This window comes from Ranitomeya imitator, chromosome 2, assembly GCF_032444005.1.
Source record: "Ranitomeya imitator isolate aRanImi1 chromosome 2, aRanImi1.pri, whole genome shotgun sequence".
Taxonomy (NCBI): Eukaryota; Metazoa; Chordata; class Amphibia; order Anura; family Dendrobatidae; genus Ranitomeya; species Ranitomeya imitator.
Window position 1 is genome coordinate 220,634,255 of NC_091283.1, and position 15,716 is coordinate 220,649,970.

Consider the following 15,716-nt stretch of genomic DNA (forward strand, 5'->3'; position numbering starts at 1 on the left):
TATAACTAACCACAGATATTTACTATGCCCAGGCAACGCCGGGCTCTTCAGTATATATATATATGTGTGTTTGGGTGTGTGTGTGTGTGTATATATATATATATATATATATATATATATATATATATATATATACTAGATTGTGGCCCGATTCTAACGCATCGGGTATTCTAGAATATTCATGTCCCCGTAGTATATGGACAATGATGATTCCAGAATTCGCGGCACACTGTGCCCGTCGCTGATTGGTCGAGGCAACCTTTATGACATCATCGTCGCCATGGCAACCATTATGACATCTACGTCGATACTGTGCCCGCTGAATCAGAAACGTGAGATGTCTACGTCCTTTATGACATCATCGTCGCTGTGCCCGTTGCTGATTGGTCGAGGCCGCCAGGCCTCGACCAATCAGAGACGCGGGATTTCTACGTCGATGCTGTGCCGGTCTCTGATTGGTCGAGGCCTGGCGGCCTCGACCAATCAGAGAGCCGGGATTTCCAGGACAGACAGACAGACAGACGGAAAAACCCTTAGACAATTATATATATAGATATATGTGTTTGGGTGGGTGTGTCTATATATATATATGTGTGTTTGGGTGGGTGTGTATATATATATATATATATATATATATATATATATGTGTGTGTTTTTTGTATGTGCGTGTAGTGACAAATCAAGGTAAGAAGTGTCAGGAGGCTTGTCTAATCTTCTTGTCTTGCGTTCCTTTAGGAAAGAGTGGGGCTTGGAACCTTTCCTTCCTCCGTCCCTCTTACAGGTTTATAAAGAAAAATCTCTCCGCAAAGCATTGGCCCAACATCTGAAAATCCACCAAAACCAATTATCCGGCAACAAGGTAAGGGATATAATGACAAATGATTGTGCTGGCGTTCCACTGGTGGACGTGTAACGTGAACCTTCTCATTCACACAGATGTCTGTCATCCAAGCCAAGCTGCGCTACCTTCGTATCCTCAATGAGCTGCCAACATTTGCTGGGGTCCTCTTCAACACCGTCGCCATGGTAACACACAGCCTCCGCTATGTCCGCAGACGCCATGCAGATTGTATTGTACTTTCTTTCAGTCTACATATTGTACCAACAAAAAATAATTAGTCCAACAAGAACGTCTGTTAAGATTTTGAGATGAAGAAAGAGTTTGCGTAATTTGAGTAATATATTGAATAGCAGGAAAAGGGACCTAAATGTCACCGTGGCTACAGTCTGATTGTTTGTAATGGTGATGCTTTTTAATTTTCTCCTATCTCATACAGTAGCTGCATGGAAGAAAAGCCGTGAACATGTGCTATCCGTGAGTTACATAATTGTGGCCTCTGTGTGCCGCATGTGTGACACGTACCAGCGCCTGAGAAAAGCTGTACAGGCACCGGGTGCTGAAGGCAGCTCTCATCATTGTCGCTTGGACTCCCTGAGATCAGCGCAACCATGTGACAATGATGGGAGTTGTAGTCCACACCCGCTGTGTACATCGTGAATAAAATAAATAACAAAAACAAATGGTGTGGGCTCACGCATAATTTTCATAACCAGCAGTGGGAAAGTCGACGGCTGATGTTAATAATCTGGGAAAGGGGCCAATATCCCAAAAGGTTCCCAGGCTATTAATAACAGCTGCATACTAAGCCGTTACTGGTTAGTTTACAGGGGACCCTAGAAAATGAATGACATTGAGTCCCCCTATAACTTCTAACCAGCAAAAGCTAAACAGACAGCTGTGGGCTGATATTAATAGCCCGGAAGGGGCCAAGGATATTGCCCCCCTCCCAGGCTAAGAATATCAGAAGTCAGCTACCCCAGAAATGGTGCATCCATAAGATCTGTGTACCAAATGTGGATCTTAGCCTCGCTCTTCCCACTTGTCTGGTGCATTGGCATTGAACAAGGTAAATTTAAAAAAAAAAACAATTGTGGAATTGCACTTTTTCCTCCTTTCCAGTGCATTGTGTAGGGATTGGCTCAGGTGAGCAGAGGTAGGGCCGCAGTAATGAGGCAACACACAGGCTTACAGTCCAAACTTCAGTGGTTCATTGGCACTTTAAACAGTCCGTGACAAAAAGCAAGAGAAAAACCAAACATACTCCAGCTTGGAGAACCACTGGTCTCAGACTCCCCCTTACACGGGATGGGCTTAACTAAGCGGCTGCCAAGTCAGTGGCTTCCGCCAGGTGCCATTTCCAGGGTTGCCAACAGTCATGTCACCGTCCTTTGTGGCATATGTGGCAGAGGAAAACCGTTCAGGCTCATTCCAGCCCAGCTCCAAACCCAGAATAACATGTGCCAAACAAAAGAAACACCATTACATAGTCTATAGCCATACCCACAGGTGAGGTATCCATCACATGGGCTGATCACATGATCGTGGCATCACTGCAGGTCCTCAACCTTAGGGAAATAACAGGCCAAAACTTAACCTGCTGGGAGAAATATATCTTCCGTCCAGCACTACACCTTTTACTGTACCACAATTGCAATATAAAAAGGAATGATGTCAATAAAAAATACAACTCGTCCTTCAAAAAACACAGCCCTTATATACAGACGGAAAAATAAAAAAGTTATGACGAGTCTTGGAAGAAGGAGAGAAAAATACAAAAAATGAAAAATGGAAAATAGCCCAGTCATGAAGGGGTCAATCCATTATCAACAAGCTCCGAACATGTATGGAGAGCTGAGCCCACTCCATTTACGGCAGATGATGGCTGCTATTAAGCTATCATCTGTCTCTAATAGTCGGAAGTGGAGCAGATTTCCAACAGTGACATTTGTAGGGAGCGGCCCTAGGAAAGGGACGTGCTGTTCTAACCACCCATTTGCCATACACATGCAGTGGGCAGAGGGGCAGCCGTGGCCGAGGCGAGCATCATATCTGGGATCTGATGTTTTATTCCAGAGAAATCCATGTTTTTCTTAGTATGTAAATTGTTCATGTAGGAATGCTCGGACCGGACACCCATAATGTGGTGCACCACCATAATTTGTACCATTGCATGTAAAGTTTCTGCGTTGGCAATATTTGTCATTTAAGGCTTCTTTCACACTAGCGTCGGGCTCGGCCCGTCGCAGTGCGTCGGGCCGAGGTTACAGACGCTAGCGTTGTCTCTGCCGCACAACGGGTGCAGCGGATGCTGCTTTTCAGCGCATCCGCTGCCCCATTGTGAGGTGCGGGGAGGTGGGGGCGGAGTACCGGCCGCGCATGCGCGGTCGGAAAAAGCGGTCCGTCGGCTGCAAAAAACGTTACATGGAACGTTTTTGCGGCCGACGGTCCGCCACAACACGGCGCAACCGTCGCGCGACGGTTGCGACGTGTGGCAATCCGTCGCAATGCGTCTCGCGTAATGTTAGTCAATGTTTCTGCAAAACGACGCATTGTGACGGATTGCAGTTAACACTAGTGTGAAAGTAGCCTTAGAAAGGCTTCATCTGAAGCTCCTCTGGAGTCATGTAATATGCTCTTACTGACTACCTGCAGAGAAAAACTTTTTTATTTTTTTTTCTGTGTCAGTAGTCCAAGTCTATTCTGACATGTGCCCATTCTACGCAGTATCAGGGTTCATCTATACCCGCTGTCCTTTACGGTGGATTCACTCTGGACTTCAGATGAGGATTTACTAGAATTCTGGCACATTTAGCTTGATAACTCTCCCTTATTGGGGTCTGGTTTTCCTAAGCTGTCCTACTTTCAGACAATTGTAAAATGCAGCAAATTTATCGTAGAGGTTCATGATAGATGATAAATTAGAAGCATCTTTAGGGTACGTGTCCACGTTCAGAATGGCCGGCGGTTTGGACGGAGCGGCAAACTTGCCCCGCCCCCTTCTGGGGACGCGATGATGCCGGATGTGTTCATTGCACGCATCCGGAATCATCGCACCCCACACATAGGGCCCAGTGTTATACCTTGCGGCGTCGCAGCGTCGCCGCAAGGTAAACGGACATGCTGCGATCTAAAAAGACGTGCCGCATGTCCGGAATCACAGGGCCGCCGCATGCGTGTTACCATGTATAGTGGAGACGTGATTTCATGAAATCCCCTCCCCTATGCTGTAACATCTGGACGCTGTGTGTTTGACGCGGCGTCTCTATACAGCGTCAAACACGCAGCGTTTCCTGAAAGTGGAAACATACCCTTAGACTCAATAGTTGTCTTGATTTGATCCAATACTTGTACCAAACATGTTGAACTTCTTTTTCTTTCCCCATCTTATGTCCTATGTCCTTTATATTGTATTTTAATCTCAGGATGAAAAAACTGCTGCAACCACGCTTCTTGTTGGTCCCCGCCATGGAATCAGTCATGTAATTGATCTGAAGACCAATCTCACTACAGTACTCTTTGAATTCAGTCAAGTTACAAAAGTCCAGTTATTCCGAGAATCCCAAGGAGTGGCACGTGTTGAGACAAGTGTAACGGACACAAAGGTATGAAGAGACTGGGATAGACATGCTGCACTCAATCTCCACAGCATTCCCCGTAAAATCAGGAGCGGATGTTTATCTGTAGCAGCCATAGTGACTGTTATGGGGTCCAGGACCATAGCCAACGAGTCTCTCTTGCTTGGTGCCTGACAGTGAGTTCAGGGCAGGAGAGAAAGCTGAACCGCACATGCATAGGTCACTCCATGTGTCAGATCCTGAAAAAGAAAACTATGGAAAAGTGCAGCAGGCTAGGAGATGAAAGGTCCTAATTAGCTATAAGAGCTTTCCATGACGTCACCGCCATCTGCAAGGAAATAGAAAATGTGGGAGAAACCATAAGACTCTGGTACCATTCTGTTCATGAGTAAAATTGATTGTTGTTGCCTTCCAAGCTGTGTGTATGTCTATGTAGCAGTGCAGTGTGTGAATGTATGTATGCTGCAGAGCTGTGTGTGTATGCAGCAATGTTGTGTGATTGTATGTATGCTGCAGAGCTGTGTGTATCTTTGCAGTAGTGTTGCGTATGTATATAGTAGATCTGTGTGTGTATGTTTGTAGCAGTGCAATGTGAGTGTGTGCATGTTTACCGCTCAACTTTGTGTATGCAGCAGTGTTGTGTGTGTTTATGCATGCAGTAGATGCATGTGTATGTTTGCAGCACAGCTGTGTGATAGTTTTCTATATATGACAGGTGTTCAATAATTTATCTACCTGAATATGAAAACAAAATTTTCTGAGATTTCAATGTAATCCCCCCTGTCTTCAGCACACTTATTCCACTTTGCCTACATTGATTGGTGTAATGCTGCTGCAGTGCAGTATAGCACAACCTCCACCAGGGGATGCTGGTGAGGGAAGAGAGGTTGCACAAACAGCGTAACACCACTGAGCAGCAGCACCAGGCCCCACCTAATGGCAAAAGAGTAGTCAGACGAGCCGAGTCAAAAACAGTCGGGAGCAGAAGTACCAGGGAGCAGAGATAACCAAGACGTGAGACAGTAAAACAGGTCAGAAGACAAGCCGGGTCACATACCTAAAGGTCCAAGCACAGGGAGCGAACACTTAAACAAGTGGGTTGGCAGGAAAGGGAAGTCACGGGAACAAAGTAAACAGGCAGGGGACAAAAACACGGAATCAAGGGGTCTAGCCTGGGAGCATGAACTATCACTGACATTGGTCTGCAGGCCACAGCAGACTAAAATAGCCAAACAAAACCCAAAAGAAGGCAGTGAAGGTTAACCCCTGCATAATCAGACCGGGGAGAGAATAACAAGAAACAAGCCCCGGCCTGGATCATGACAATTGGATGCTCTCAGAATAAAAGGAGACTTCTTGCTGCTGCCACAATGGTATTGCTTATTTGACTGCATTATCATCTGGAAATCGCTGCCCAAGCAGATTTTTCTTCAGGTACCGAAATAGAGAGAAATCACTGGGAACCAGGTCTGGACTACGCCTTTTGTATCCCAAAAAATGTTGCCATTATCTTTCCAGCTGACCGCTGGACACAAAATTTCTTCAGAGTTGGTGACCCCTTGTGACTCCATTGCATGGACTCTTGTTTGGTCGCCGGATCATGGAGGTGGACCTATGTTTTATCACCCATAGTAATTCGAGAGTAAAAATCTTCTGGTTTTTCTCTAAGCATATCTAAATTCCTTTGGCTAAATTACTGCCGACGTGTTTTTTTCTCAGGCATCAACATCCGCAGCACACCACGATCTTTGAGATCATCCAAACATTGTGAATGATACTTGTAACTGTGCAAAGGGAAATGCTTAATTCATGAGCTGTAACACTGACTGTGACCCAGCGATCTTCCAAAATCATGGCACCCCCCCCCCACACACACTTCACAGCACATTTGCTGAAGATGCTTCGACAGGTCGCCCTGAAAATGGATTATCTTCAATTGATTCCCCACCCCATATAAATGGCTTGGCCCAAAACTTTACTTGGTAGTAGGAAGGTGCATCATCACCTAATCCAGAAGTCATCATTTCACCAATTTTTTTTTTAGGCTTCTTTTCTTCCTTTCTATGGAATTTAATCCCAGAACGAAGCTCCAAATCCCTCACTTTCTTTGTAGAGACGCACTGTACTGCACTTGCCATCCCGTCACTTCCTGTGCATTCATAAGACTGAAAAGATCAGCTCTCTAACACAGACAGAACATGCTGGGATAGACAACTTATTGAACACCCCTCGTATGCCACTGAGCTGTGTGAGTACCTGAATCTACAGTGGCAACAAAAACTTTTGCATTTTTTTAAAGTATGATTACTTCTGTCTGGTTATTTTGACGCCATTTTCCTTGTGATGAATTGACAGTGCATGAAGTTGTCATCGTGAAAGACCTTAGTGTTAACCAAGATTCCATAGAATATCGGTATTGTAATTTAATGAAAGAAAACTGACTGCCAAAAGTTTTGCATATGCTATTTATTGATCGCAGCATAGAGAGTAATTCATTGTTACAATGCCATAACTTTGTATTTTGTAGCATACCCTCTTGCTTTAATTACTGCACCGACGGGCATTGAAGCCACTCGGGTAAAAGACATCCTGGGGGATCTCATTCCATTGCATTTGCAAATCTGCAAATAATTCATCTTTATTGCTATGTGTACAGGCCCCAACTCTTCACACTAACTCATCCCAATGGTGCTCTATAGGGTGTAAATGAGGTGCTTGGCTTGGCCATTGCAACAAGCGAACATTTTCCTTTGCTAACCATTTGTTGACTATTTTGGGTGTGTGCTTAGGATCATTGTCCAGCCCCTGACTACATTCTCCAGTATATCCTTGTACATGGTAGTATTCATATTTCCACCGATTCTAATCAGAAGGCCAATGGCAGATGTAGAAAAGCAGCCCCAAACCATGACATTGCCACCACTATGCTTCACTGTAGGTATTTGGTACCTTATATCATTGCATTTTCCAGTCAGGCAGTATATGTAGTGCTTGCCATCACTACCAAACAGATTGGATTCATCCGACCACAACACATTAGACCAATTTGACTCTTTCCATTGGCCATGTTCTTTGGCAAACTCAAGTCGGACCTTCTGGTTCTTTGCAGAGATGAAAGGCACCTTGACTGGAACTCGTACATTCAACCCTACTGCTGTTAGTCGTCACACCCCAGTTTGGCGAGTCACCTTGACCCCCATATTTTTCATTCATTTCATGTGAAATCTGTACAGCACTTTTATGGATGTCAGAAACTGACTTTTTCTTAATAATGTGATCAACTTTGGAGGAAGTTTTCTGTGGTCGTCCACATCTAGGTTTGTCAGCTGTTCCATAACCTTCTTTTTCTTTTTTTTTTAAAGGTGGCACTTCTGAGAGCCGATGAATTCCAAAATTCGCTCTTTTTGGTTTTTGCCTGACTTCATGCTCAGAATAATAAGCCTCCTGACATGTGGTTATAAATTTGGCTTTGTCTTTGCCATGTTTTAACTGAAAAACACACAAACAAATATAAATAAATTTGACTACACATGACTACCCAAAAATTTGACTTCCCATGCCAAAATATGCAAAACATTTGGCAAAGCAAATGTTGAAAACTAACACATAAAGAGATAAAACAACGTCAAACACAATTTTGAGCTGTATAATTGTATGTATGTGTGCAGTAGAGCTGTGTGTATTTGTGGCTGTGCACCAGAGCTGTGTGTGCACCCTACTGCAAGTGCAGAAGTGTTGTGTGTATGCGTGCGCAGCAGCTTGTTGTATATGTAATGCGTATAATGCACCGAACGCTACTTTTAGCTATTACGTCCCTGTTCTTTACCTCCCTATTATTCATTGTTAATACTGTAGTCCGATAAACCTCATCTGACCCTCTCTACACATCAGCATTAAAATGAAATGTTTTTTAGGGGTGTGTTTAAAAAATTTATTTTTAGTTTTATTTCAATAGGGGTCATCATCTTCCAAGTCCTCCTCACAAACTGCTTCAAAAACTCTTAAAAACCCTTCCAATACATTTTCATAGGAAATCCACAGAGAAGGCAAATTCTCCAAACTAGGCACTGTCCAATGAAATGGATGCAAAAAACAGTTCCAAAACTCTTCAAAACTGCTTCAGAAGAAGAAAATGTCTCCTGAAACTCCCCAAAACGGGAACATGATGAGTTTTTGAACTTCTCTAAAAATTCAGTGTGAACACAGCCTTTGTGTTTTATATTAATGGCATAGAAGGGGTTGTCCGATTCTTTGAAATTGATTTCCTATCCTTAGGATAAGCCAACACCCCGACTGATTAGCGCTTCTGAGCTCCGACAGCAGACGGAGGAGAACGGTGTGTGGAGCAGAACAGCGCTGCTTTCTACGCTCTCTAGAGCTGCAGTTATTGGCAACAACCACTAACCAGAATCTGGAGTTGTGCTGTTCTGCGCCATAGATTGTTCACCTTCAACCACAACCAGAGCTGATAATAGGTGAAGGGCGGAGGTGACACGTGTTGCCCACCCTCTCCCACTGGTCTGTCACTGATAGCCTAATCTGAGACTAGGTGATCAATATCAAAGTGGTGGGTGTGAACATCTCGAAACATGTAACTCTCGTTATTATTTATCTCTGACCCGGTTTCTGACCTTTTTTTATGTTCCTATTTATCAGTCACTTGTGCTACTTATGGATTGGCCTGAAGCCACAAGCTTCGCCTGTTTGGTGGCAGGATATTTTCGTCTGCTGGTGGACCCCAAGAAAGGCATATTTTACAGAACAACAGGTCACTTGCCTCCACCTCAGATTATCAAGGCAGGTATGACTTTCATCTGCTCTATTATTCATCCAATGTAAGTCATAAATATAAACAATATAACATTGATTGTTAGTGCTGCCTAGATTGAAGGAAATTTAAACATCCATGCTCATAACATTATTGACAAAAGAGCCCACATGCACTCGCCTTGAAAATGTGTTCATACCCCATGAACGTTTCCACATTATTCATGTTGCGTGCACAAAATTAAATGTATATAATTGGGATTTTATGTGATACTGATACAAAGTAGCAAGCATATGTGACCTGTAAAGGGAATTATATTTGGTTTTCGAATTATTTAAAAAAATATAAATCTGAAAAATATTGATGTGCATTTGTATTCAGCCCCCTGTAGTCTAAGACCCCTAAATAAAATCCTGAGTGACGGGTTGTCTCCAGAAGTCAAATAATTGGTAAATTGAGTCCATTTGTATATAATTTGTTCTCAGCATAACTCCAGCTGTTCTGTGAAGGCCTCAGATGTTTGAGAACATTAGTGAACAAACAGCATCATGAAAACCAAGGAGCCCACCAGACAGGTCAGGGATAAAGTTGTGGAGAAGAGTAAAGCAGGGTTAGGTTATAATGAAAATGGCCCAAGCTCTGAACATCTCACTGTTCAATACATCATACAAAACTGGAAGAAGTATGGCATGACAAGAAACTTACCAAGTCAAGGCCATTCACCTAACCTGACATCCCAAGCAAGGAGAGCATGAATTAGAGAAGCAGATATCAATAGCTCAGGTGGAAGTATGCGTAAACAGGACAACTGTGTCCTGTGGATTATGTGTTTACAGAGGACACGGCGAGCATGTGGAAGAAGGTGCACTGATCAGATGAGACCAAAGTAGAAATTTTTGGTCTAAATGTAAAAAGGCTATGTGTGGTGGAAAACTAACACCGGACATCACCCGAAAACACCATCGCCACCGTCACACATCCTACCACAGCTACAGTGGATTGTTTAGAATCAAAGCATATTCATGTGTGTGAACGGCCCAGTCACAGTCAAGACCTAAACCCCATTAAGAAATTGTGTCAAGACTTGAAAATTACTGATCTCAGACATCTCCATCCAATCTCACTGAGCGAGAGCGAGTGTGCAAAAGAAGGCACAAAATGTCACCTCTAGATGAGCAAAGCTGGAGACACAAACCCCAAAAGACTGCAGCAGTAACTGCAGAGGAAGGTGGTCCTACACGATTATCAGATTTATTTTTTTAGATGATTAGTAAACCCTGCATTATTTCCTTTACACCTCACAACTACTTTTTACTGTGTGTTGGTGTCACAGAAAATCCCAATAAAATACATTTAAATTTGTGGGTGCAATGTGAAATAATGAGGAAAAGTTCAAGGGGTATGAATACTTTTTCAACACACTGCAGATTTTATTGGAGTGTTATATGACCAACTTGAGACAAAGGGACACATTTAGCAAATAAAATGACCTTGAAAATATTTAAAAGGTCTTGTCCTCCCGATGAGGCCACTGATTGATTGTGGTCCGGTGCCATCCCTACCAGACGACAAAGCAAGGGGACTGGCAGGGAACCAGTGTTACACAGAAAGAATGTTGGTATATACCGTATATATTTTTTTAGTTCACGCTGTACTTGGTTTGAAAAAAAAAAGGAGGAGGGAATGGTTGACGACCATTTATTTTTATTTGTTCAGACATTTTTCTAAATTGTTCATGCTAGGCTTTTAAAAGAAAGCTACCAACAGCTCAGAAAATGCACCAGAAATGGGAAACAAATAAATAAATATCTCCCTCGAGGGCTTTTCTCCAAAAACTGCTGTGTGCGTGAAACCGCCCTTAGAAGGCTATTCCCAGAATCATAGGTTTACCCTATCCAGAAGATCACTGGGGGTCTGACCATTGGGACTACCCACAATCCCGAGAACAGTGAACTGGATCTTGGAAACCAAGCTCTGAAGAGCCCTGTCTTGCATAGAGCGGAGGTGCGTATACTTGGTATGGTACTGCGAAAAATAGCAGAGCACCGTGCTTGACTTTGTCTGGCAGTCCTATAGTGGAATAATATGGCAGAGGTTAAGCATGTGCAGTTCTTCTAAATTCAAGATGGCACTCTGCAGAGTTCAGTTACGGGGATGCACAGCCCTATTTTGGGGATCACTGGTGGGCCCAGGGGTGACACTGTATGCTATCCCTTGACCTTTCTGGCGTAATTTGTGCGGCACGGACCCCCTTTAATTTCACAATGAAGAAAACAGATGGTTTTGCAAAAAGTCTTGGTTACCGAGGTTGAAACAGAATATACAAGCAGGAGTGGACACTGACAGCCTGGGGCCCCTGTGCAAGAAATGTGTCTGGAAACCCCCTCCTATTCAGACAACACAGCTACAGGTATATATATATATATATATATATATATATATATATATATATATATATATATATATACAATATATATACAGCTCTGTCAAAAATGAAGAGACCACTGCAAAATGTTCAGTTTGTCTGATTTTTCTCTTTATAGGTATATTTTTGAGAAAAATGTAAATTGTTCTATTATTCTATAAACTTCTGACATGTCTCCGAAGTTCCAAGCAATAAATTTTGTATTTTTTTTCTGAAAAGGAGAAATGGTCAAAATTGCAAAAAAAAAAAACAGTGTTTTCAGACCTCAAATAATGCAAAGAAAACAAGTTCATAATCATTTAGAAACAACAATACTAATGTTTTACCTGAGGAAGCGTGCAGAAATCAATATTTTGTGGAATAACCATGATTTTTAATCACAGCTTTCATGCTTTCCACCAGTCTTTTACACTGCATCTGGCACAAAAATGTAAGGAGTTCTTCTTTGTTTGATGGCTTGTGACTATCCATCATCCTCTTGATTACATTCCAGAGGTTTTCAGTGGGGTTCCGGTCTGGAGATTGGGCGGCCATGACATGGTTCTGATGTGGTGGTCTCTTAATTTTTGCCAGAGCTGTATATATGGGAATGGTTGGTGATATTAACCCCTTCCCGACCTGTGACACAGCGTATGCGTCATGAAAGTCGGTGCCAATCCGACCTGTGACGCATATGCTGTGTCACAGAAAGATCGCGTCCCTGCAGATCGGGTGAAAGGGTTAACTCCCATTTCACCCGATCTGCAGGGACAGGGGGAGTGGTAGTTTAGCCCAGGGGGGTGGCTTCACCCCCCCGTGGCTACGATCGCTCTGATTGGCTGTTGAAAGTGAAACTGCCAATCAGAGCGATTTGTAATATTTCACCTTAAAAACTGGTGAAATATTACAATCCAGCCATGGCCGATGCTGCAATATCATCGGCCATGGCTGGAAATACTAATGTGCACCCACCCCACCCCACCGATCGCCCCCCCCCAGCCCCCCGATCTGTGCAGCGCTCCCCTCCGTCCAGTGCTCCGCTCCCCCGTCCTCCTGTCCGCTCCCCCTGTGCTCCAATCACACCCCCCGTGCTCCAATGAAACCCCCCCGTGCTCCGATCCCCCCCCGCACAGCGATCCCCCCCCGTGCTCCGATCCACCCCCCTGCACAGCGATCCCCCACCCCGTGCTCCAATCCACCCGCACGCACACCGATCCTCATCCATGCTCCGACGCCCCCCCCGTGCTCCGACGCCTCTCACCCGTGCTCCGACGCCCCCCCCGTGCCCTGATCTCCCCCCCCCCCTTATACTTACCGAGCCTGCCGGTGTCCGTCTTCTTTCCCGGGAGCCGCCATCTTCCAAAATGGCGGGCGCATGTGCAGTGCGCCCGCCGAATCTGCCGGCTGGCAGATTCGTTCCAGAGTGAATTTTGATCACTGAGATATAACCTCAGTGATCAAAATAAAAAAAATAGTAAATGACCTCCCCCTTTGTCACCCCCATAGGTAGGGACAATAAAAAAAATAAATAATTTTTTTTTTTCCACTAAGGTTGGGGTAAGAACTAGAGTTAGGGGTAGGGTTAGGGGTAGGGGTAGGGTTAGGGGTAGGGTTAGGGGTAGGGTTAGGGTTAGGGGTAGGGATTTTTCCGCAGAGGATTTGATAAATCCGCAGTGCTAAACCGCTGTGGATTTACCACGGTTTTTCTGCGCATTTCACTGCGGTTTTACAACTGCGATTTTCTATTGGAGCAGTTGTAAAACCACTGCGGAATCCGCAGAAAGAAGCGACATGCTGCGGAATGTAAACCGCTGCGTTTCCGTGCAGTTTTTCCGCAGCATGTGTACAGCGATTTTTGTTTCCCATAGGTTTACATTGAACTGTAAACTCATGGGAAACTGCTGCAGATCCGCAGCGTTTTCCGCAGCGTGTGCACATACATTTAGAATTAGGCTATGTGCACACGGTGCGGATTTGGCTGCGGATTCGCAGCAGTGTTCCATCAGGTTTACAGTACCATGTAAACATATGGAAAACCTAATCCGCTCTGCCCATGGTGCGGAAAATACCGCGCGGAAACGCTGTGTTGTATTTTCCGCAGCATGTCAATTCTTTGTGCGGATTCCGCAGCGTTTTACACTTGTTCCTCAATAGGAATCCACAGGTGAAATCCGCACAAAAAACACTGGAAATCCGCGGAAAATCCGCAGGTAAAACGCAGTGCCTTTTACCCGCGGATTTTTCAAAAATGGTGCTGAAAAATCTCATACGAATCCGCAACGTTGGCACATAGCCTTAGGGTTAGGGTTGGGTTGGAATTAGGGTTGTGGTTAGGGGTGTGTTGGGGTTAGGGTTGTGATTAGGGTTATGGCTACAGTTGGGATAAGGTTTAGGGGTGTGTTGGAGTTAGAATTGAGGGGTTTCCACTGTTTAGGCACATCAGGGGGTCTCCAAACGCAACATGGCGCCACCATTGATTCCAGCCAATCTTGTATTCAAAAAGTCAAATGGTGCTCCCTCACTTCCGAGCCCCGACGTGTGCCCAAACAGTGGTTTACCCCCACATATGGGGTACCAGCATACTCAGGACAAACTGCGCAACAATTACTGGGGTCCAATTTCTCCTGTTACCCTTGAGAAAATAAAAAATTGCTTGCTAAAACATCATTTTTGAGGAAAGAAAAATTATTTTTTATTTTCACGGCTCTGCGTTGTAAACGTCTGTGAAGCACTTGGGGGTTCAAAGTGCTCAGCACATATCTAGATAAGTTCCTTGGGGGGTCTAGTTTCCAAAATGGGGTCACTTGTGGGGGGTTTCTACTGTTTAGGCACACCAGGGGCTCTGCAAACGCAACGTGACGTCCGCAGACCATTCCATCAAAGTCTGCATTTCAAAAGTCACTACTTCCCTTCTGAGCCCCGACGTGCGCCCAAACAGTGGTTTACCCCCACACATGGGGTATCGGCGTACTCAGGAGAAACTGGACAACAACTTTTGGGGTCCAATTTCTCCTGTAACCCTTGGGAAAATAAAAAATTCTGGGATAAAAAATTATTTTTGAGGAAAGAAAACGTATTTATTATTTTCACTGCTCTGTGTTATGAACTTCTGTGAAGCACTTGGGGGTTCAAAGTGCTCACCTCACATCTAGATAAGTTCCTTTCGGGGTCTAGTTTCCAAAATGGGGTCACTTGTGGGGGATCTCCAATGTTTAGGCACACAGGGGCTCTCCAAACGCAACATGGTGTCCGCTAATGATTGGAGCTAATTTTCCTTTTAAAAAGCCAAATGGCGTGCCTTCCCTTCTGAGCCCTGCCGTGCGCCCAAACAGTGGTTTACCCCCACATATGGGGTATCTGCGTACTCAGGACAAACTGGACAACAACAGTTGTGGTCCAATTTCTCCTATTACCATTGGCAAAATAGAAAATTCCAGGTTAAAAAATCATTTTTGAGAAAAGAAAAATTATTTTTTATTTTCATGGCTCTGCATTATAAACTTCTGTGAAGCACCTGGGGGTTTAAAGTGCTCAGTATGCATCTAGATAAGTTCCTTGGGGGGTCTAGTTTCCAAAATGGGGTCACTTGTGGGGGAGCTCCATTGCATAGGCACACAGGGGCGCTCCAAATGCGACATGGTGTCCGCTAACAATTAGAGCTAATTTTCCATTCAAAAAGTCAAAAGGCGCGCCTTCCCTTCCGAGCCCTGCCTTGTGCCCAAACAGTGGTTTACCCCCACATATGAGGTATCGGCGTACTCGGGAGAAATTGCTCAACAAATTTTAGGATCCATTTTATCCTATTGCCCATGTGAAAATGAAAAAATTGAGGTGAAAAGAAATTTTTTGTGAAAAAAAAGTACTTTTTCATTTTTACGGATCAATTTGTGAAGCACCTGAGGGTTTAAAGTGCTCACTAGGCATCTATATAAGTTCCTTGGGGGGTCCAGTTTCCAAAATGGGGTCACTTGTGGGGGAGCTCCAATGTTTAAGCACACAGGGTCTCTCCAAACGCGACATGGTGTCCGCTAACGATGGAGATAATTTTTCATTCAAAAAGTCAAATGGCGCTCCTTCCCTTCCGAGCCTTACCATGTGCCCAAACAGTGGTTTACCCCCACATGTGAG

General features: G+C 44.3%; 1 protein-coding gene across 1 annotated transcript in view; it reads left to right on the forward strand.

Moving 5' to 3' along the window:
• Positions 1-15,716, forward strand: part of FRMPD3 (FERM and PDZ domain containing 3) — a 427,262-nt gene that overhangs the window by 368,842 nt on the left and 42,704 nt on the right. Inside the window, exons 12-15 of the mRNA XM_069748624.1 lie at positions 736-859; positions 937-1,026; positions 4,264-4,443; positions 9,073-9,217. Of these exons, the coding sequence (XP_069604725.1) occupies positions 736-859; positions 937-1,026; positions 4,264-4,443; positions 9,073-9,217 (539 nt within the window). The remainder of the gene's footprint in view (positions 1-735; positions 860-936; positions 1,027-4,263; positions 4,444-9,072; positions 9,218-15,716) is intronic.